Below are 24,351 nucleotides of genomic sequence, written 5' to 3' on the forward strand. Positions count from 1 at the left end.
GAGCCCCCGACACCGACCCCAATCCGAGCCCCCGACACCGACCCTAATCCGAGCCCCCGACACCGACCCCAATCCGAGCTCCCGACACCGACCCCAATCCGAGCCCCCGACACCGACCCCAATCCGAGCCCCCGACACCGACCCCAATCCGAGCCTCCGACACCGACCCCAATCCGAGCCCCCGACACCGACCCCAATCCGAGCCCCCGACACCGACCCCAATCCGAGCTCCCGACACCGACCCCAATCCGAGCCCCCGACACCGACCCCAATCCGAGCCCCCGACACCGACCCTAATCCGAGCCCCCGACACCGACCCCAATCCGAGCCCCCGACACCGACCCTAATCCGAGCCCCCGACACCGACCCCAATCCGAGCCCCCGACACCGACCCTAATCCGAGCCCCCGACACCGACCCCAATCCGAGCCCCCGACACCGACCCCAATCCGAGCCCCCGACACCGACCCCAATCCGAGCCCCCGACACCGACCCCAATCCGAGCCCCCGACACCGACCCTAATCCGAGCCCCCGACACCGACCCCAATCCGAGCCCCCGACACCGACCCCAATCCGAGCCCCCGACACCGACCCCAATCCGAGCCCCCGACACCGACCCTAATCCGAGCCCCCGACACCGACCCCAATCCGAGCCCCCGACACCGACCCCAATCCGAGCCCCCGACACCGACCCCAATCCGAGCCCCCGACACCGACCCCAATCCGAGCCCCCGACACCGACCCCAATCCGAGCCCCCGACACCGACCCTAATCCGAGCCCCCGACACCGACCCCAATCCGAGCCCCCGACACCGACCCTAATCCGAGCCCCCGACACCGACCCTAATCCGAGCCCCCGACACCGACCCTAATCCGAGCCCCCGACACCGACCCTAATCCGAGCCCCCGACACCGACCCTAATCCGAGCCCCCGACACCGACCCTAATCCGAGCCCCCGACACCGACCCTAATCCGAGCCCCCGACACCGACCCTAATCCGAGCCCCCGACACCGACCCCAATCCGAGCCCCCGACACCGACCCCAATCCGAGCCCCCGACACCGACCCTAATCCGAGCCCCCGACACCGACCCTAATCCGAGCCCCCGACACCGACCCCAATCCGAGCCCCCGACACCGACCCTAATCCGAGCCCCCGACACCGACCCCAATCCGAGCCCCCGACACCGACCCTAATCCGAGCCCCCGACACCGACCCTAATCCGAGCCCCCGACACCGACCCTAATCCGAGCCCCCGACACCGACCCTAATCCGAGCCCCCGACACCGACCCTAATCCGAGCTCCCGACACCGACCCTAATCCGAGCCCCCGACACCGACCCCAATCCGAGCCCCCGACACTTTAAGCCCAGCCCCCGACACCGACCCCAATCCGAGCTCCCGACACCGACCCTAATCCGAGCCCCCGACACCGACCCCAATCCGAGCCCCCGACACCGACCCCAATCCGAGCCCCCGACACCGACCCTAATCCGAGCCCCCGACACCGACCCCAATCCGAGCCCCCGACACCGACCCTAATCCGAGCCCCCGACACCGACCCCAATCCGAGCCCCCGACACCGACCCTAATCCGAGCCCCCGACACCGACCCTAATCCGAGCCCCCGACACCGACCCCAATCCGAGCCCCCGACACCGACCCCAATCCGAGCCCCCGACACCGACCCCAATCCGAGCCCCCGACACCGACCCTAATCCGAGCCCCCGACACTTTAAGCCCAGCCCCTAGCCGCTATCCCTAAATCGTGCAGTGTCAATAGCACGATGTGGGGCGGTGTTGTGTTACTCAGAATGGGGGAAAAGGCATCCAAAAAAGCTGGTCGGGAGATACTTCATTTAAAGAGTAAAGGTTACAGAGTAAAGTACGTAGGTTGCCATGGGAAGGAAGGGCTCATCTTTTCACTCTTCTTGCAGTTTTCCTCCCCATTGTGAAGGACCCAGAGATGGAATCATAGACTGGTTACAGAAGGAGGCTATTCGGCCCATCGAGTCCATGCCACCTCTCTGCAAGAGCAATCCAGCTAGTCCTACTCCCCTGCCCTTTCCCCATAGCCCGACAAATTTTTTATAGAATCATAGAATGGTTACAGTACAGAAGGAGCTTGGTTAGCTTTCAATGACAGGGCCAATGAATGAGCATTAATCTCAAGTCTCCATTGCAGCTCCCTCCAATTTTCGATGAACGATACCATAGAAACCATAGATGCAGCACAGAAGGGGGCCATTCGGCCCATTGTGTCCGCGCTGGCTCGAAGAACAACCAGGTGCCCATTCTAATCCCACCTTCCAGCACCCGGTCCGTAGCCCTGCAGCTTACAGCACTTTAGGTGCAGGTCCAGGTACTTTTTAAAAGAGTTGAAGGTCCCTGCCTCTACCACCAATTCAGGCAGCGAATTCCATACACCCACCACCCTTTTGTAAGCTTCAGGCTTACATAGAATGAACAGAACAGAAACAGGCCATTTGGCTGGTGTTTATGCTCCACACGAGCCTCCTCCCCCCTTAACTGCACCTTTGCTCGTCGCCTCGACTACTCCTTGTGGTAGTGTGTTACTCATTCTAACCACTTCCTTTTAATCTTTAAAATTATTGAGCAAGTTTATTTTTACAAGAAGTGAATAAACTAACAGTTGTAATATATAGTTATCTATTTACCACTGAATTCCTCAGCAGGAAAATAATAATTGGATTTTATCTCAAAGTATAAGCTAACACTTTGTAAATAACTTTTACATTAGAGTGTTTCTTTTCTTGTATTTTCATGTCTGCAGGAACCTTTACTCATTTAAATAATCTCTCGGAAGCTTCAAACGCTTTGTTTTCTCTGTCAGGAGTTTCAAACTTCCTTTTCTCAGAAATATTCAAATTGACTCTCAGAATCAAACAGAATAGGTCCATAAATATCTCAGAAACTGGAACAGCCTGCATCGTGAATGATGCTTATAAGGTGTGTGCAGCAGAGTGTTAGGGGCTTGTGCTTTATAGCTAATAATCACTGAGGCAGCCAGTTACAGTTGGAGAACAGATTAGGAGTACAGGAAGTCAAACAAGACAGGAGCATTCCTGACAAGAAAGGTAGGTGTCTCCGGCTCTGGCCCATTCTGACTTTGTGCCCTTTGTGTTAGGATTCCTCCTTCTCATATTCAACACATATCCTGGGCGATGTGATTGAAATGTTTAAACTGATGAAAGATGGGATGGGGAGATAGAAACCAACTGTTTTCAGTTATTGAGGGGTCAAGACAAGGAGTCATAGATATAAGATTAAATGTATGAGATTTAGAACAAAGGGCAGGAGAAACTTCTTTACACAGAAGAATTGAGGCTGTGGAATTCACTTCCTGGGTTGGTGTTTGGGGCAGAAAGTTCTGTAGTGATAAGTGGTTCTCATGTTTTTATCCAAGACAGGCTTCAGCCCAGTCAGTTGCTCCAAATGTTGATGCAAAGGTTCAAGCTAAGAAGTGCCAGGTATTGGGAGCAACAGTAGCAGAAAATAAAATCTAAATGTAAGTACCAATATAGTTTATCTTATTTTAATATTTTTGCTGAATGTGGCAGGATATCGGATCAGGCCCAACATACAACATGAGTTTGGCACCCCTGGCTTGGACTATACTGAGCCCAGGAGTAAGATGACGGAGCAGTTTTCTATACTGGACAGATCTTGGTTCTGTACAAGTCTGAAGCTGTGATAATTGGGGCCACACCACCAACATGATATCTACCCTTCCACCAGCCTCTCCAGCGAGCTTTCCCACTCAGCGCCCCAGTGTATTGAGGAAGGTGGCATTTCAGGAGTGAACCTGAGACTCAATCATTTTCTCAATTGAATAATAAAAGGCTCCACATTGTTACACAATGAGCTGTACCTGCGGAAGTGTAGGGAAAGGAAGTGTTGGGGGCTCCCTCTGAATCAGCCGGCTCCATTGTGCTGAACTGATCTGAAAGAAAACCATTTCTATTAATTGTCAATAGTATAGTCCAACATGAAGATGACCGTAGTTTTAACAGTTTACAGAGTGATCCTGATCGTTGACTCTCGGTGCAACTCATCTACTTTCTAAGATGTGAACCTTTCTCAGTTCCTCAATCCAATCCTCTAGAAAAGAGAGAGTGCATACTTTTCAATAAACTTTCATGCTGTGGGCTGGCATCATTACAAATAGACAGGGGAATGTCTATGGATGCAGGCAGCAAGACCTGGATAACATCCAGGCTTGGGCTGATAAGTGGCAAGTAACATTTGCACCAGACAAGTGCCAGGCAATGACCATCTCCAACAAGAGAGAGTCCAACCACCTCCCCTTGACATTCAACGACGTTACCATCGCCGAATCCCCCACCATCAACATCCTGGGGGTCACCATTGGCCAGAAACTTAACTGGACCAGCCACATAAATACAGTGGCTACAGGTCAGAGGCTGGGTATTCTGCGGCGAGTGACTCACCTCCTGACTCCCCAAAGCCTTTCCACCATCTTCAAGGCACAAGTCAGGAGTGTGATGGAATACTCTCCACTTGCCTGGATGAGTGCAACTCCAATAACACTCAAGAAGCTTGACACCATCCAGGAAAAAGCAGCCTGCTTGATTGGCACCTCATCCACCACCCTAAACATTCACTCCCTTCACCACCGGCGCACTGTGGCTGCAGTGTGTACCATCCACAGGATGCACTGCAGCAACTCGCCAAGGCTTCTTCAACAGCACCTCCCAAACCCGCGACCTCTAACACCTCGAAGGACAAGAGCAGCAGGTACATGGGAACACCACCACCTGCACGTTCCCCTCCAAGTCACACACCATCCCAACTTGGAAATATATCACCATTCCTTCATCATCACTGGGTCAAAATCCTGAAACAGCCTACCTAACAGCACTGTGGGAGAACCTTCACCACATGGACTGCGGTTCAAGAAAGTGGCTGACCACCACCTTCTCAAGGGCAATTAGGGATGGGCAATAAATACTGGCCTTGCCAGCGATGCCCACGTCCCATGAACGAATATTTAAAAAAAGGATGTCGTTTCTATGGACTTCCACAGGACATTTGATAAGTTTCCACATAAGAGACTGTTAGCTGAGATTAAAGCTCATGGAATTGAAGGCAAATTATTGACCTGGTTAGGAGATTGCCTAAGCAGTAAAAGATAGAGTAGGGACAATGGGTATATACTCAAAATGGAAGGAAGTGACTAGAGGTGTCCCACAAGGATCTGTGCTGGGGCCTCAACTATTCACTATATTTATTATTGATTTTGATCACACAATAGAGAGCCATATATCCAAGTTTGCCAACAACAGAAAGATTGGTGACATGGTAAGTAGTGTAGACGGGAGCATAAAATTCAAAGAGACATTGACAGAGTGGCCAAAACTGTGGCAGATGGATTTCAACGCAGGTAAGTGTGAGGTCATCCATTTTGGACCAGGGAAGGATCGATCCGAGTATTGTTTAAATGGTGAAAAGCTCGGAACAGTGGCGGTCCAAAGAGATTGAGGAGTCCATGTACACAGATCACTAAAATGTAGTGGTCAGGTACAAAAAATAATCAAAGAGGCTAATGGAATGTTAGCCTTTATATTTAAAGGACTAGAATATAAAGGGAAGTTTTGCTACATCTATACAATGACCTGGTTAGACCACATCTGGAATACTGGGTACAGTTCTGGGCACCGCACCTCAGAAAGGATATATTGGTCTTGGAAGGAGAGCAGCGCAGATTCACCAGAATGTTACCAGGGCTCCAAAGATTTAATTATGAGGAGAGATTACATAAACTAAGCTTTTATTCCCTGGAATATAGAAGGATAAGGGGTGATTTGATTGAGGTTTTTAGGATTTTGAAAGGGTAGATAGAGAGAAACTTTTTCTGCTGGTGGGGGAGTCTAGGACAAGGGGATATAACCTTAAAAATCAGAGCCAGGCCATTCAGGAGAGAAGTTAGGAAACACTTCTTCACACAAAGGGTGGGAGAAGTGTGGAACTCTCTCCCACAGAGAGCAGTAGATGCTAGCTCAATTCATAATTTTAAATCTGAGATCGATAGGTTTTTTGCTAGCCGAGGGTATTAAGAGTGACGGAGCCAAGGCGGGTAAATGGATTAAGATTCAGATCAGCCATGATCTCATTGGATGGTGGAACAGGCTCGAGGGGCTGAATGGCCTACTCCCACTCCTATGTGTGGCCTGCATTATTACAAACTTGGCCTGGTATCATTACAAGCATGGGCTCGCATTGTTACGAGCATGGACGTAATCTTGCTTTGAAACGGTTTTCCAATTTTTGATTTGACCAGTGCTGTTGTTAAGTACAGACAGAAAGTCCAAGCACTAAACTGGAGAAAAGTTTGATCAGAAACAATGGATGGTGATATATTTTTGGCCTTTTCTTTCCTTCTTACTCTAGATTTTTTGCCTCTTAGGTTAGTTTCATTTGTGAGTCCCCGCCTTGGCTCCGTCACTCTTAATACCCTCGGCTAGCAAAAAACCTATCGATCTCAGATTTAAAATTATGAATTGAGCTAGCATCTACTGCTTTTTGTGGGAGAGAGTTCCACACTTCTCCCACCCTTTGTGTGAAGAAGTGTTTCCTAACTTCTCTCCTGAATGGCCTGGCTCTGATTTTTAAGGTTATATCCCCTTGTCCTGGACTCCCCCACCAGCAGAAAAAGTTTCTCTCTATCTACCCTTTCAAAATCCTAAAAACCTCAATCAAATCACCCCTTATCCTTCTAAATTCCAGGGAATAAAAGCTTAGTTTATGTAATCTCTCCTCATAATTAAATCTTTGGAGCCCTGGTAACATTCTGGTGAATCTTTCACAAACGTCTCTATCAGACTTGGTATCTTGGTAAGCTTTCAATGACAGGTCCAATGAATGAGCATTGCGTTAGCTGTTGGAATTAACCGAAAGTCTCCATTGCAGCTCCTTCCATTCTTCGATGAACGATACAACATCACAGCTTCAGGCTTACATAGAATTCAAAAGAACGTACAGCACAGAAACTGGCCATTCGGCTGAACAGGTCTATGTCGGTGCTTATGCTCCACACGAGCCTCCCCCTGCTCCCCCCTCCTTACCAGCATCTATGCTCGTCACCTCAACTCCTCCTTCTAAGTTACACATTCTAACCAGTTCTAACAGTAAAAGAATCAGAGGGAGTACAATCACTCAGGGGTGAAGGGGAAATGTAACTAAAGTCCATCCCATGTTTAATTACTCTTTGAGAAGAACTCCTTGATATTAGTCTTGAAGTTGCCTTTCACGAGTTGAACCTTTGTTTCCTTGTCTTACTCCCAATCTTATATCCCTCGATAAGATCACCTCTCAGATGCCTTCTTTTCAGGCTGAAAATTCCAAGTTTCTCCAGTCTTTCCTCACATCCCAGACCCGACCCTGGGGACTGGAGATCAGCCTTGTGGCTCTTCTCTACATTGCCTACAGCACTTGAATGTCTCTCTTGTGTCTCTGTGACCAATACTGGACTCAATAGTCAAGGTGGAGTCTGGCAAGAACCCTGTACAGTACGATCATGACTTTCTCGGACTTGTATTCACTGTTTTGGCTCTGTAATTCAACATTCTATTGGTTTTGTTGACTGCTGCTCTACAGTGTTGAATTTACTGTGACTCCTAGGTCTCTTTCCACTTCATCCTTAGCTATTTCCGCACCATTCGTGGAGTACGTGTATGGTTTACTTTTCCGTCCTACATGCAGTACTTTACACTTGTCTGCTTTAAGTTTTATTTGCCATCACTCTGTTCACATGTTTATTTTGTTGAACTCACTCTGTAATTTTTGAGCTGTTTCCTCCAATCCCACTGCCCTTCCGTGTTTTGAATCATCATAGAGTCATAGAGTCATACAGCACGGATAGAGGCCCTTCGGTCCATCGTGTCCGCGCCGGCCATCAGCCCTGTCTACTCTAATCCCATATTCCAGCATTTGGTCCGTAGCCTTGTATGCTATGGCATTTCAAGTGCTCATCCAAATGCTTCTTGAATGTTGTGAGGGTTCCTGCCTCCACAACCCTCTCAGGCAGTGAGTTCCAGACTCCAACCACCCTCTGGGTGAAAAAGTTCTTTCTCAAATCCCCTCTAAACCTCCCGCCTTTTACCTTGAATCTATGTCCCCTTGTTATAGTACCCTCAACGAAGGGAAAAAGCTCCTTAGTATCCATCCTATCTGTGCCCCTCATAATTTTGTACACCTCAATCATGTCCCCCTTCAGCCTCCTCTGCTCCAAGGAAAACAAACCCAATCTTCCCAGTCTCTCTTCATAGCTGAAGCGCTCCAGCCCTGGTAACATCCTGGTGAATCTCCTCTGCACCCTCTCCAAAGCGATCACATCCTTCCTGTAGTGTGGCGACCAGAACTGCACACAGTACTCCAGCTGTGGCCTAACCAGTGTTTTATACAGCTCCATCATAACCTCCTTGCTCTTATATTCTATGCCTCGGCTAATAAAGGCAAGTATCCCATATGCCTTCTTTACCACCTTATCTACCTGTTCCGCCGCCTTCAGGGATCTGTGAACTTGCACACCAAGATCCCTCTGACCCTCTGTCTTGCCTAGGGTCCTCCCATTCATTGTGTATTCCCTTGCCTTGTTAGTCCCTCCAAAGTGCATCACCTCGCACTTTTCCGGGTTAAATTCCATCTGCCACTGTTCCGCCCATCTGACCAACCCATCTATATCGTCCTGCAGACTGAGGCTATCCTCCTCGCTATTTACCACCCTACCAATTTTTGTATCATCAGCGAACTTACTGATCATACCTTTTACATTCATATCCAAGTCATTAATGTAGACCACAAACAGCAAGGGACCCAGCACCGATCCCTGTGGTACCCCACTGGCCACAGGCTTCCAGTCACAAAAACAACCTTCGACCATCACCCTCTGCCTTCTGCCACTAAGCCAGTTTTGTATCAGTAAGTTTGACCACGTTGTATTGGGTTTCTGAGTCCAAGTCATTTACGTAAATGAGAACACCGAGCCCTGGGGCACTCCCGTCAGTACTTCACCCCACAAAACCAAACTCCTCTGCCAAATACTCATTGCTTTCTACCCTTCAACCAGTTCTTTGTCTATTCCTAGACTTTACCTTGTATCCCCTAACTTTTAAGTTTAATTAATAGCCTTTCATGAGGGACTTTGTAAAGTGCCCTTTAGAAGTTGAGGTTCACCAAGCTTGGTCAAAGAGATGTGTTCTGAGGAGGATCTTAAAAGAGGAGAGGGAAGTGGACAGGTGGAAGGGTTTAAAAAAGAACTTGCATGTGTATAGCATCCTTCACAACCTCAGGACATTCCAAATTGCTGCACAGCCAATGAAGTGTTTTTGAAGTGTAGTCACTGGTGTAATATAGGGCAACATGGACAAATTGTGCACAGCAAGGTCCCACAAACAGCAATAAGAAATGGTGAGATAATGGGCCAGAAATTGCTTGGAAAAGAATGCTGAGCTCAACAGCGTTCACCTTTGATCGTGGCGAAATGGAGGAGCAAGTTTCCGGCATTCGCACATGCGCAGTGAAACGTGGAAATCCGGAACTTGCTCCTCCTGGTTCGCCAGCGATACGACAGCTTCTAATTAAAGGGATCTTGCACGCTGCAATCTGTGAAATCATTGAAAAGGCCAACATGCTCATCTGCCCAGTTGGAAAGTAAGTAATATCGCCATAAAAGAGGTATGCTTAAAAATACCAGGTCTAATCTAAGTTTTAACAGCGCGGTAAGTCTTAATGACTGCCAAACAACTGAAAATTAACTTTTAAAAATGTGGATCTCATTACTCCTTATTTTAGTAGTTTTTGGTCATTAAAAAAAATTTAAATTAAAAAATTTTACTTTTTGTTTTAAACTTTTCCCTTCTGTCTCTTATTTAAATTAACAAGCTTGCTTACTGCGGTCTTTACTTCAATTATTTCTGGCCTGGACTTTTTATTTGCGGTCTATAACTGTTTTTAAATTGGTTTTAATTCAGTTCCTGCAGAAACAGTTTGGGAGCTGCAATCTGATTGTTCGAGGGGAAAGCATGTTCCTCTTCACTTGAACTGACGCTGAGCTCTTCTCCACTTCCTATCTGAGGAAGTGCCCAAAATAAAGACTGCAGTAAGCAAGCTCGTTAATTTAAAACTATAGAGCGGTGGTAACCATGACTTCACCGCTCCACGCAATTTCTGCCCCAATCTGTTTTTTCGTGTTGGTTGAGGGATAAATATTGGTCAGGACACTGGGAGAGGATGTGCAGAGACCATCACATGTTTAAGGGAAAATTGGATAAATGCTTGAAGCAGAGGAAGATCGGAGAGTCTATTGACACCACTGTGTCAGCCAATCAGTTGGAGGCGGATCGGGACTTAAGACAGGCAGGATTTGCGGCCAGTGTGTTTTACAGCAAACAAAGCAAAGTTTATTTACTCAGCAAACAGCAAAGCAAACAAGGTCTATTTACAGTCTGCTTAAAAAGAGTCTCTACCAACTGCAACTAACAGAACCGTGGATGATACAGGGATAGAGCCAGAGCAAGGCAGTGGGATTAGTTTGGGCTTGATCCAGGGTTGTGGGGAGAGAGTGGGGCAGTGGGATTAGATTGGGATTAATATAGGACTATGGGGAGAGTGTGGGGCAGTGGGATTAGTTTGGGATTGATCCAGGGCTATGGTGAGGGAGTGGGGCAGTGGGATTAATCCAGGACTATGGGGAGAGAGTGGGGCAGTGGGATTAGTTTGGGATTGATCCAGGGCTATGGGGAGAGAGTGGGGCAGTGGGATTAGTTTGGGATTGATCCAGGGCTATGGGGAGGGAGTGGGGCAGTGGGGTTAGTTTGGGATTGATCCAGGGCTATGGGGAGGGAGTGGGGCAGTGGGATTAGTTTGGGATTGATCCAGGACTATGGGGAGAGAGTGGGGCAGTGGGATTAGTTTGGGATTGATACAGGGCTATGGGGAGAGAGTGGGGCAGTGGGATTAGTTTGGGATTGATCCAGGGCTATGGGGAGGGAGTGGGGCAGTGGGGTTAGTTTGGGATTGATCCAGGGCTATGGGGAGGGAGTGGGGCAGTGGGATTAGTTTGGGATTGATCCAGGACTATGGGGAGAGAGTGGGGCAGTGGGATTAGTTTGGGATTGATACAGGGCTATGGGGAGAGAGTGGGGCAGTGGGATTAGTTTGGGATTGATCCAGGGCTATGGGGAGGGAGTGGGGCAGTGGGGTTAGTTTGGGATTGATTCAGGGCTATGGGGAGGGAGTGGGGCAGTGGGATTAGTTTGGGATTGATCCAGGACTATGGGGAGAGAGTGGGGCAGTGGGATTAGTTTGGGATTGATACAGGGCTATGGGGAGAGAGTGGGGCAGTGGGATTAGTTTGGGATTGATCCAGGGCTATGGGGAGGGAGTGGGGCAGTGGGGTTAGTTTGGGATTGATCCAGGGCTATGGGGAGGGAGTGGGGCAGTGGGATTAGTTTGGGATTGTTCCAGGACTATGGGGAGAGAGTGGGGCAGTGGGATTAGTTTGGGATTGATGCAGGGCTATGGGGAGAGAGTGGGGCAGTGGGATTAGTTTAGGATTGATCCAGGGCTATGGGGAGGGAGTGGGATTAGTTTGGGATTGATACAGGGCTATGGGGAGAGAGTGGGGCAGTGGGATTAGTTTAGGGTGATACAGGGCTATGGGGAGAGAGTGGGGCAGTGGGATTAGTTTGGGATTGATCCAGGGCTATGGGGAGGGAGTGGGATTAGTTTGGGATTGATCCAGGGCTATGGGGAGAGAGTGGGGCAGTGGGATTAGTTTGGGATTGATCCAGGGCTATGGGGAGAGAGTGGGGCAGTGGGATTAGTTTGGGATTGATCCAGGGCTATGGGGAGAGAGTGGGGCAGTGGGATTAGTTTGGGATTGATCCAGGGCTATGGGGAGAGAGTGGGGCAGTGGGATTAGTTTAGGGTGATGCAGGGCTATGGGGAGAGTGTGGGGCAGTGGGATTAGTTTGGGATTGATCCAGGGCTATGGGGAGAGAGTGGGGCAGTGGGATTAGTTTGGGATTGATCCAGGGCTATGGGGAGAGAGTGGGGCAGTGGGATTAGTTTAGGGTGATGCAGGGCTATGGGGAGAGTGTGGGGCAGTGGGATTAGTTTGGGATTGATCCAGGGCTATGGGGAGAGAGTGGGGCAGTGGGATTAGTTTGGGATTGATCCAGGGCTATGGGGAGAGAGTGGGGCAGTGGGATTAGTTTGGGATTGATCCAGGGCTATGGGGAGAGCGGAGCGGTGAGATTAGTTCTGGATTCCTCTGGCAAAGGGTTGGCACAGATATGATGGGCCGAATTGCCTGCGACTATGGTTCTTTCAAGTGCAGTAGATCTGCTGTAAATTCTTGCAGTTGCCGTTTTGATTTGATTTCTGCGATTCTCAGCCCCTGCTCTGGCGGTTAGTTCCTCCCACGTCTGGTGTGTGAGAGATGGAGGGAGATCTGCACATTTCACGCCCAAACCCTCTCTGCTGCTCTAAGAAGCATCCACCGCTTCCTCAGTCTGCGAGGAGTGCACTTCGTGCATTTAAACCGAGCACAGGCTCATGTATCGATCTTAATACAAAGCACGTTCTTAAAAACTGGCCCCAAGCAGCACATTGGGGACTGGCACAGAATGAATGGCCCTGGTTACTCCCGGGACACACTTTCATACCAGAGACTGGGGGTGAAACCATAGAGATAGAGAGGGGAGCTGTGAGCAAACAAGTGAGCACTGACACAGTTACACCAATTCTCACACTCGCTCATTGTAGTTTACACCAATTCTCACACTCACCAATTGTAGTTACACCAATTCTCACACTCGCTAATTGTAGTCACACTAATTCTCACTCACTAATTGTACAGTTACACTAATTCTCACACTCACTAATTGTACAGTTACACTAATTCTCACTCACTGATTGTACAGTTACACTAATTCTCACACTCACTAATTGTACAGTTACACTAATTCTCACTCACTAATTGTGCAGTTACACTAATTCTCACTCACTGATTGTACAGTTACACTAATTCTCACTCACTGATTGTACAGTTACACTAATTCTCACTCACTGATTGTACAGTTACACTAATTCTCACTCACTAATTGTACAGTTACACTAATTCTCACTCACTAATTGTGCAGTTACACTAATTCTCACTCACTGATTGTACAGTTACACTAATTCTCACTCACTGATTGTACAGTTACACTAATTCTCACTCACTAATTGTGCAGTTACACTAATTCTCACTCACTGATTGTACAGTTACACTAATTCTCACTCACTGATTGTACAGTTACACTAATTCTCACACTCACTGATTGTACAGTTACACTAATTCTCACTCACTGATTGTTCAGTTACACTAATTCTCACTCACTGATTGTACAGTTACACTAATTCTCACTCACTGATTGTACAGTTACACTAATTCTCACTCACTGATTGTTCAGTTACACTAATTCTCACTCACTGATTGTACAGTTACACTAATTCTCACTCACTGATTGTACAGTTACACTAATTCTCACTCACTGATTGTTCAGTTACACTAATTCTCACTCACTGATTGTACAGTTACACTAATTCTCACTCACTGATTGTACAGTTACACTAATTCTCACTCACTGATTGTACAGTTACACTAATTCTCACTCACTGATTGTACAGTTACACTAATTCTCACTCACTGATTGTACAGTTACACTAATTCTCACTCACTGATTGTACAGTTACACTAATTCTCACTCACTGATTGTACAGTTACACTAATTCTCACTCACTGATTGTACAGTTACACTAATTCTCACTCACTAATTGTACAGTTACACTAATTCTCACTCACTGATTGTACAGTTACACTAATTCTCACTCACTGATTGTTCAGTTACACTAATTCTCACTCACTGATTGTACAGTTACACTAATTCTCACTCACTGATTGTACAGTTACACTAATTCTCACTCACTGATTGTACAGTTACACTAATTCTCACTCACTGATTGTACAGTTACACTAATTCTCACACTCACTGATTGTTCAGTTACACTAATTCTCACTCACTGATTGTACAGTTACACTAATTCTCACTCACTGATTGTACAGTTACACTAATTCTCACTCACTGATTGTACAGTTACACTAATTCTCACACTTACCGGGATGGAGGTTCGAGCTCCTGTTGCTGGGCTTTCTGATCTCTCCCGCCCGAGGTTCCACTTTCGTTTCCCAATGATGTGTCACAAGTCGATCAAAACCGCGGCCAATCGCTCGCTGAGAATTACAAATGTTTCCGGGCTCAGTCTTGCTCAGTAACTCCGGCTCCGGGACACAGTGAACGGGCACATCAGCCGGCTCGATCCGGACTCGGGGACTCCCGGTCCCGCCGGCTCGATCCGGACTCGGGGACTCCCGGTCCCGCCGGCTCGATCCGGACTCGGGGACTCCCGGTCCCGCCGGCTCGATCCGGACTCGGGGACTCCCGGTCCCGCCGGCTCGATCCGGACTCGGGGACTCCCGGTCCCGCCGGCTCGATCCGGACTCGGGGACTCCCGGTCCCGCCGGCTCGATCCGGACTCGGGGACTCCCGGTCCCGCCGGCTCGATCCGGACTCGGGGACTCCCGGTCCCGCCGGCTCGATCCGGACTCGGGGACTCCCGGTCCCGCCGGCTCGATCCGGACTCGGGGACTCCCGGTCCCGCCGGCTCGATCCGGACTCGGGGACTCCCGGTCCCGCCGGCTCGATCCGGACTCGGGGACTCCCGGTCCCGCCGGCTCGATCCGGACTCGGGGACTCCCGGTCCCGCCAGCTCCCGCTGTGTTGCACCGGCACTGCTCCCAGCCCCGTGCCGTGCTCCAGGTTAATCGGAGCGTGGGGTCGGTTGATGGGGAAAAGACTTTTGAGTTTTGCGATGAAAAGGAGGAAAGATCTTCAATAAGATCAATCACTGAGGCTTCGGGGAGAATTCGATAAATGATGGAGTTGGAAGAAGAGCATGAAATAAATTAATGGAGTTTGGAGAATGGAATGAATTATTTGGAGCTACATATCCATAATCATTAAAAACTCTTCCCATGGATTTACGTTTTGTCACATTTTTGTGTGAACTTTTTCCCTTTATAAATTCCTATGTCCACATTTATAATGGCATTTCCCCGTGTAAACTCCTAACTCTGAATGGGCATCTGGTCGCTCAATTCCCAAATGCTTTGATCATTTTTCCATCTGCCATTTTTTTCTAATGAGCCAAACAAGGATTTAAACAAATGTAAATTAAAATTCTGTAATTCACAATAACATTCGGGTTAGGAAGGTTCAATGGATACATTTGTCCATTGAATTGTCTCTTAATGCGTTCAATAACGTTTTTACTTGAAGGCTTCAGCTTTTCCCAAAATCCAGGACTTGGCCTTGATAATTTGGCCAATGGTGGGAGCTGAATTTGGACCGTGCAGTCTGAGCATGTGCAGTGCACCTAATTTAAATGAATTATAATATTTTGTTACGAATTTTAAAAATAACATCCTTTGAATTGTCGAGAAAGAGTTCAGATCATTAATCATATTGTTAATTTGTGGAAAATGTATTGCATTTGTGTCTGGAAGCTCCCGTGTACTTTGTACCACTGGACCAAATGCACTTACTGATGAAGGATGAGGTTTCAGGAGGGCGAGGGGGAGAAAATTGAACCAAAGTTGAGGTGTGGACCTCATGTCATCGTCTGGCTGGGATTTTCATTCAGGTTGGATTCCTGGAATGGGGTTGCTACCAAGGTGATGCATTTAAGGAGAAGTTCGATAAACACAAGGGAGAAAGGAAAAGGATATTTTGATGGGGTTAGATGAAGAAGGGTGGGAGGAGGCTCGTGTGGAGCATAAACACCAATATGGGCCTGTTGGGCCAAATGGCCTGTTTCTGTTTTGTACATTCTATGTAATTCTATGTAAGATCATCATTTTTGGAACCATTTGAGTTTCAAAGCACTTCCGACTAATATTATTAGTTATTATTTTGGTGATTTTACTTTCTGTTCAATGGGGTGAGGGATGTCACTGCTCAGAACGGAACTACCTGATTATATATTGGCTCCTAATGTCACCATCAGGCACTCCCAGGTCAGACATATAACTGGTTTGATAGAGGATAACATTTCCCTGCACAATGTCACCATCAGGCACTCCCAGGTCAGGTTATTTTTTGTTTTTGGTCAGCCACGTGTCTGACAAGGACTCAAAAACAATAAACCCTCACAAACAGGCAGTACTTATCCCAGAGTGCTGAGAGACTAGGGTGGAGATTTGTGAGGCACTGACAATCATTATGCCGGAGTCACTGGTCGCTGGGGAGGTACCCGTACATTGGAAACAGGCTGATGTGGTGCCCATGTTCAAAAAGGGGACAAAACGGACACAAACAACTGCAGACCCATTAGTTATACTTCAATCCCATGTTAAGCAATGGAACGATTATCAGTGTAAACTTGAAAATTATCTGTACAATAATAACTGGTTTCAGAAGGGGAAGATTCTGCATAACCAACCTCCTTAAATTCTTTGAGGAAATGACATTCCAAGTGGACTGTGGTAATGTTGACCTATGACATGTTGTACTTGGACTTATAGAAGGCCTTTGACAAAGTTTGTCACGAAAGGGCAAAAGTTAAGCTCAAAGATTTGGGGATTCAGGGTAAATCTTGGGTAAAGATTAGAAATTGGCTGATGGGCAGGAAACAATGGATATATACCCCCGAGGGGCAAGAACTCTACTTACCAAATAAAACATCCACAGTCAACAGAAGACATAAGCAGTAACATAAAACTAAAGGAAACAGCATACAAAAGTGCAAAGAATAGTGCAGATCCAGGGGACTGGGAGAGATATTAAGATCAGCAAAGGAAGACAAAAAAGATAGTAAGAGCATTCGTAAGTCTGAGAGGTTTTGCCATTCAGAAATAAGTTGTAAAAATGCTTATCAATCAGATGCTTTGTAAGCTCAGTTGGATGGTAGCACTTTTCATATTGATGTGTCAGGCGGTGATCTAAATACAAACAGTGTAGCCGGACTCTTCCTGTTTCCCTTTATTCACGGAACAGTACACTCCCTCGCTCCACTTATCTATTGACGGTGATGGGTGGCTAAACCATTTGTGCACCAGATACGCTCATGTTGGCACCCCTTGGACTTGAGGGAGCAAAGATCGGGGTCATACCAAGAGGAACGACCAGAATGGAAGAAAGTATGGGATTTACTGAGGACAAAGGCATCAAAGGGACTGATTGAGCAGATCGACAGTGCAGAAATCCAGTGGAAAATGCAGGACCAAAGGCTAGATAGTTGGGAGTTTGAAAGTGCCATCGTAAATGACTTGGGGAGAGTTTTTTTCAGGGGCGGACACAGAAGGAAGTGGGGTTGGAAGGGGGATGCGGGTGGTGAGGGATACAAGGAAGTAATCAGAGGTGGCCTTGTCTGTGATTGAGACGATGGCAATAGAGAGGCTCCGAGAGATGGCAAGGTTGAGGGGGTGGCTGTGAATATGGGTAGGAGAGTTTATATGAAGGAAGATGTTTAGGGAGGACAGGAAGGCAGTGAATTAAGAGGAGAGGAAGGGGAGCTGAGATGGAGGTTGAAATCATACCACGGATGAGTCGCTCAGTGAGGATATCTCAGTGAGAACCATGGGGTGGGGCTTGGGGGCCGGTAAAGAACAAGGACCTTAAAGGAGAGGTGAGAGGGGTGGAACAAGGTGAGGTACTCGAAGGAGGAGAAGGTACCAGAGGAGTTGGGGGACAGACCTAGGCGATTTGGTGATAAGGGCCACACCTCCACCTCGACTATTTGGGCAGGGCAGGTGGTGGAAGGTATAGCCAGGCGGAGAGGCTTCAGTCGGCTGAATGGCCTACTCCTGTTCCTATGTTCCTATGTAAGGGGCAAGGTGTCGCCACCCATAAGCCAAGTTCAGTCAAAGCCATGATGTCAATGCAATCATCCACAATAAGGCCATGGATGGCAAGGGCCTTGTTTATGAGTGAATGGATATTCTGGAGGGAAATGCAGAGATGAGAAGAGTCCAAGGGGGCAGCGATGGTAGGGCTGAGTGAGACGGGAAGGAGGTTGGTGAGATTAGCCCATGGAGTGCACTCTGAGCAGCAAGGCCAGAGAGAGAGGAGGATGAGACAGTGGGGATTACTGCTCATAAGGAAGGAACGATGGGTACCTTGAACTGAGGTCAAAAGACAAAGCTGAACAAATTACAATGTTGAACAACAGTCAAAATACAATATCGGTCTCTCGTCAAAATACAATGCTAAACTTTTGTCAAAGTACCACACTGAACTTTGATCAAAATACAATGCTGAATTATAGTCAAAATACAATGCTGAATTACAGTCAAATTATAATGCTGAATTATAATCAAAATACAATGCTGAACTATAATCAAAATACAATGCTGAATTATAATCAAAATACAATGCTGAACTATAATCAAAATACAGCGATGCCATCATTGTGGGGGATACTGGTGTAGAGTGCCACCCACGGACCAGTTGAACCAGGAACACTTCTCACCCTCTCCAAAGCGATCACATCCTTCCTGTAGTGTGGCGACCAGAACTGCACACAGTACTCCAGCTGTGGCCAAACCAGTGTTTTATACAGCTCCATCATAACCTCCTTGCTCTTATATTCTATGCCTCGGCTAATAAAGGCAAGTATCCCATATGCCTTCTTTACCACCTTATCTACCTGTTCCGCCGCCTTCAGGGATCTGTGAACTTGCACACCAAGATCCCTCTGACCCTCTGTCTTGCCTAGGGTCCTCCCATTCATTGTGTATTCCCTTGCCTTGTTAGTCCCTCCAAAGTGCATCACCTTGCACTTTTCCGGGTTAAATTCCATTTGCCACTGTTCCGCCCATCTGACCAACCCATCTATATCGTCCTGCAGACTGAGGCTATCCTCCTCGCTATTTACCACCCTACCAATTTTTGTATCATCAGCGAACTTACTGATCATACCTTTTACATTCATATCCAAGTCGTTAATGTAGACCACAAACAGCAAGGGACCCAGCACCGATCCCTGTGGTACCCCACTGGCCACAGGCTTCCAGTCACAAAAACAACCTTCGACCATCACCCTCTGCCTTCTGCCACTAAGCCAGTTTTGTATCCAAAGTGCCAAGGCACCCTGGATTCCATGGGCTCGTACCTTCTTGACCAGTCTCCTGTGGGGGACTTTATCGAAGGCCTTACTGAAATCCATGTATACCACATCCACTGCGTTACCCTCATCCACACGCCTAGTCACCCCCTCAAAAAATTCAATCAAATTAGTCGGACATGATCTTCCCTTGACAAAGCCATGTTGACTATCCCTGATTAATCCTTGCTTCTCCAAGTGGAGACTAATTTTGTCCTTCAGAATTTTTTCCAATAATTTTCCTACCACTGATGTTAGGCTCACTGGCCTGTAGTTCCCCGGTTTTTCCCTACTCCCCTTCTTTAATAATGGTATTACATTAGCGGTTCTCCAGTCCTCTGGCACACCCCCTGTGGCCAGAGAGGTTCTGAATATATGTGTCAGAACCCCCGCAATCTCCTCCTTTGCCTCACACAGTAGCCTGGGATACATTTCGTCCGGGCCTTGGGATTTATCCATTTTTAGGCCTGCTAAAACCGCCAATACCTCCTCCCGCTCGATGTTAATATGTTCGAGTATATCACAGTCCCCCTGCCGTATTTCTATGTCTACATCGTCCTTCTCCATAGTGAAAACAGATGCAAAAAATTCATTTAGAACCCCTCCTACATCTGCCGGCTCCACACACAGATTGCCATTTTTGTCCCTAATGGGCCCTATTTTTTCCCTAGTCATCCTCTTACCCTTAATATACTTATAAAACATCTTAGGATTTTCCTTTATTTTGCTCGCCAGTGTTATTTCATGGCCCCTCCTTGATCTCCTAATTTCTTTTTTAAGTATCCCCCTGCACTTTTTGTACTCCTCTAGGGCTTCCTCCGTCTTTAGCCTTTTGTATCTGCCAAAAGCCCTCCTTTTTTTCCTAATCCATTCTCGTATATCCCCTGACATCCAAGGTTCCCTGGAGTTCTTGGAACCACCCTTGACCTTTACGGGAACATGTTGCCATTGTATGGTCTCAGTCTCCCTTCTGAAAGACTCCCATTGCTCCGATGCGGATTTTCCTACAAGCAGCTGATCCCAGTCCATTTTGGCCAGATCCTGCCTTATCCTATTAAAATCGGCCTTCCCCCAATATTTAGAACCTTTATTTCTGGCCCCTCCCTGTCCTTTTCCATGACAACCTTAAATCTCACTGAATTATGGTCACTGTCACCAAAGTGCTCACCTACTAGCGCTTCTTCCACTTGGCCGGCCACATTCCCTAGAATTAGGTCCAGTACCGCCCCCTCTCTTGTAGGACTTTCTACATGCTGGCTCAAAAAGCTCTCCTGGATGCACGTTAAGAATTTTGTACCCTCTAAGCCTTTTACACTCTGAGTATCCCAGTTAATATTGGGGAAGTTGAAATCCCCCACTATTATTACCCTATTATTTGCACAATTTTCTGAGATTTGCCTACATATCTGTTCCTCTATCTCCCCCTGACTGTTTGGGGGTCTATAGTACACTCCCATCAAAGTGCTTGCCCCCTTTTTGTTTTTAAGCTCCACCCATATGGCCTCATTAGAGGAACCTGCTAATATATCATCCCTCCTTATGGCAGTAATTGATTCTTTAATTAATATTGCGACCCCCCCTCCTCTTATACCTCCCCCTCTGTCTCGCCTGAAGATTCTGTACCCTGGAATATTGAGCTGCCAGTCTTGCCCCTCCCTCAACCATGTCTCTGTGACAGCAACAATATCATACTCCCATGTGTTTATCAACACCTTCAGTTCATCCACCTATTGCACAGGCCGCAGAAGAATGGACGAGAGGTGGCAGGAGTGGTGAGAACGATTGCGTTTAATATGTACATAGTGAACGACTATAAACAAAAAGATTACAAATTAACAGACACCCTGGTGCATTCCCTTTGTGCTTATAACGCCCTTGGGTTACGTTTACGGGTACCCCTACGTAGTGCTACCCCTGTGGCTCCAGCAGAGGTAGTGGCAGGTTGCTCGTCTTGGTGCCCTGACCTGGTAGATGCTTTCAGCCGACGCCCCCTGGGTTTCGGTGCCCGGGAGGGCACCTCCACAGACTGCTCCTCCTGCACCTGTGCAGGGGCAGACTCGGCCACCTGGAGAGGAGGCACCATTGCGGGTACTGGTTGAGAGGGGGTTACCTTGAGTAGCGTCCCCGCTTCCATGTCCCCGTTCACCATCATCCCTCTCGTGGCCTCGGCCCACATCACCCCTTCCACCCTGCTGGACGACAGTTTGGATGGCATGTGTGAGGCCTTGCAAGGCCACCTCCAATGTATCCGTCAGTCTGTTTATGGCGGCGGAATGTTGCTCACCCTGAATCCGTACAGCCGTTGTCAGGGCCTGCATGGACTCGATGTGGAGCTGTGCGTGACGCTCGAGGGAGGCCAGCCTGTCCTCCACCGCAGGCGTTCCCGCACCTACCCGCGACACTATGTCGCCGATACCCTCCTGTACCTGTGCCACCAATGCCCACATGCAGGAGTTGGACTCCTCCATCACCTGCGCGATCGTGGACAATGCGCGTGGCACCTCTGCCAGTACCTCGGCAATGTGCTGGTGCCCCTCGACGACTCTCCTTTTGACTGGTTGCCCCCTGGGTTCAGCATCTGGGTCCGGCTGAGCAGAGCCTGGAGATGAGTGCTCCCACCGACGCGGACCCTCCGCGGCTGCCCCTGCCACCAGGGTCTGCTCGTGCTCACACGTGCGCGGTGAATCACCATGTGCAACCCCAACTAGTTGGCGAGGGGGATCCACCGAGGTGTGTGTCTCTGCGCTGGTGGATGGTTGGCTTATATGTGACGATGCACCCTCAGAGACCGGCATGTCCTCTGAGGAATCGCCCTCCTCACACACAGCGCTCGCAGACGGCCCTGCAAGAGAACAGAGGACAATATCAGGCATGTGCACAAATGTTGCGGTGCGGCAGATGCCAGGTGATGCTAAGGTCATTCGCGATCATGAGTGGTGAGTGTCAGCTTTCCCTTACCGGCCGTTTCTGCAGCGCCAGACTCGCCATCCGCCATGGAGAGGCAATGTTGCGTTCCGCTGATGTCGAGCGCCTCCACCTCTGCATCCGTAAGTACCAGCACGTGCGGCGGGCCCCCTCTGGTGCGGGCCCTTTCTCGCGCGTTCTTGCATCTCTTCTCCTGTCAAGGCAAAACACAGATGCGTGAGTGAGTGCAGATTGCATAGTGAGACGCCTCAAGCATCGGTGTGGGTGGGTTGAGCGTGGGGCAGATGGATGGGAGGATGCGTGTGCCACATGCCCATCCCATTGCATGGGGATTGGGGTGTGTGGTAGTGTTCGAGTGGGGACAGGGACGGTGGGTACTTGTGGGCACGGCGAGGATGGTGAGTGAGTGGCTGTGAGGATTGCTGCGGGAGCGCTGTGGTGGCTCTGCAGGAGGGGTTGTGATCTGTTTGGTGTGATGGTGGGGACGGGTTGTGGGAGGGTGCGTTGGTGTACTCACTTTGCCGGACCTAGTGAGGTCATTGAACCGCTTGCGGCACTGCTCCCATGTCCTGGTGGTGTTGGCCCTGCTGCTGACCTCCGCCGCCACCTCTGCCCATGCCTTCCTGGTGACGGAGCCAGGGCACTTGCGTCCGTCTGTCGGGAACAGCGTGTCCCTCCTCCTCCTCACACCCTCCAGATGCAGCTGCAGCGCGAAGTCGGAGAACCGTGGCGCAGCCTTGCCCCTGGGGTGCGCCATGCTGTGATGCCTCTTGCTTGCAGCAGGAGGGGCTTTGGGGGACTGCCCCTTTAAATAGAGCTCCACCATCGCGATAACGTTAATGCGCATGCGCAGCCCGCCGGCGCGCAGCTGGGGAGCGGAGAACCCGTAACCACGGCTTAATGGAATCAATTATCCCGCGATCGCGCGGGGGGCGCACTCATTTAGCGGTTCGCGTTTTCCACACTCCCGAAGGACCACCCGCTGGGAACCCGCAGGCCTGCTAAAATCGGGCCCAATGTGTATTCAGCACACTGGGAGCTACTGTTTTCCGTGGCTAACCTGTCTGAACACCAAACACACCTTTGATTGGTGTGATGGTGTCCCAGCCTAATATGAGATATGCGATTTGAGAACCTGTCATTCACTCACTCACCTGACGAAGGAGATAATCTCCGAAAGCTTGTGATTTTAAAATAAAATTGTTGGACTATAACCTGGTGTTGTAAGATTCCTTACATTTGTCCACCCCAGTCCATCACCGGCATCTCCACATCAGAACTATAATCTAAATACAATGCTCAACTACAATCAAAATAGAATGCTGAAAAATAATCTAAATACATTGCTGAAAAATAATCTAAATACAATGCTGAAAAATAATCTAAACACAATGCTGAAAAATAATCCAAATACAATGCTGAAAAATAATCTAAATACAATGCTGAACAATAATCAAAATAGAATGCTGAAAAATAATCTAAATACAATGCTGAACAAAAATCAAAACACAATGCTGAAAAATAATCTAAATACATTGCTGAAAAATAATCAAAATACAATGCTGAACTATAATCAAAACACAATGCTGAAAAATAATCTAAATACATTGCTGAAAAATAATCTAAATACAATACTGAAAAATAATCAAAATACAATGCTGAAAAATAATCTAAATACATTGCTGAAAAATAATCGAAATTCAATGCTGAAAAATAATCTAAATACATTGCTGAACTAGAGAAAAAATACAATGCTGAATTCTCATCAAAATACAATGCTGAACTATAATCAAAATACAATGCTGAACAATAATCAAAATACAATGCTGAACTATAATCAAAATACAATGCTGAACAATAATCAAAATACAATGCTGAACTATAATCAAAATACAATGCTGAAATATAATCAAAATATAATGCTGAAATATAATCAAAATACAATGCTGAACTATAATCAAAATACAATGCTGAACTATAATCAAAATACAATGCTGAACTAGAGAAAAAATACAATGCTGAATTCTCATCAAAATACAATGCTGAACTATAATCAAAATACAATGCTGAAATATAATCAAAATACAATGCTGAACTAGAGAAAAAATACAATGCTGAATTCTCATCAAAATACAATGCTGAACTATAATCAAAATACAATGCTGAACTATAATCAAA

The 24,351-nt window shown here is 47.8% G+C and overlaps 1 protein-coding gene across 1 annotated transcript in view; it reads right to left on the bottom strand.

Annotated features, from left to right (window-relative positions):
• LOC137342472 (uncharacterized) overlaps window positions 1-22,930 on the bottom strand; it is a 70,296-nt gene extending 47,366 nt beyond the window's left edge. Inside the window, exons 1-4 of the mRNA XM_068006363.1 lie at window positions 22,862-22,930; window positions 22,207-22,366; window positions 14,206-15,000; window positions 3,893-3,964 (exon numbers count right to left, since the gene is read on the bottom strand). Coding sequence (XP_067862464.1) covers window positions 3,893-3,964; window positions 14,206-15,000; window positions 22,207-22,366; window positions 22,862-22,930 — 1,096 coding nt within the window. The remainder of the gene's footprint in view (window positions 1-3,892; window positions 3,965-14,205; window positions 15,001-22,206; window positions 22,367-22,861) is intronic.
• Window positions 22,931-24,351: the final 1,421 nt, after the last annotated feature.

Source organism: Heptranchias perlo, chromosome 26 (genome assembly GCF_035084215.1).
Source record: "Heptranchias perlo isolate sHepPer1 chromosome 26, sHepPer1.hap1, whole genome shotgun sequence".
NCBI classification, from domain to species: domain Eukaryota; kingdom Metazoa; phylum Chordata; class Chondrichthyes; order Hexanchiformes; family Hexanchidae; genus Heptranchias; species Heptranchias perlo.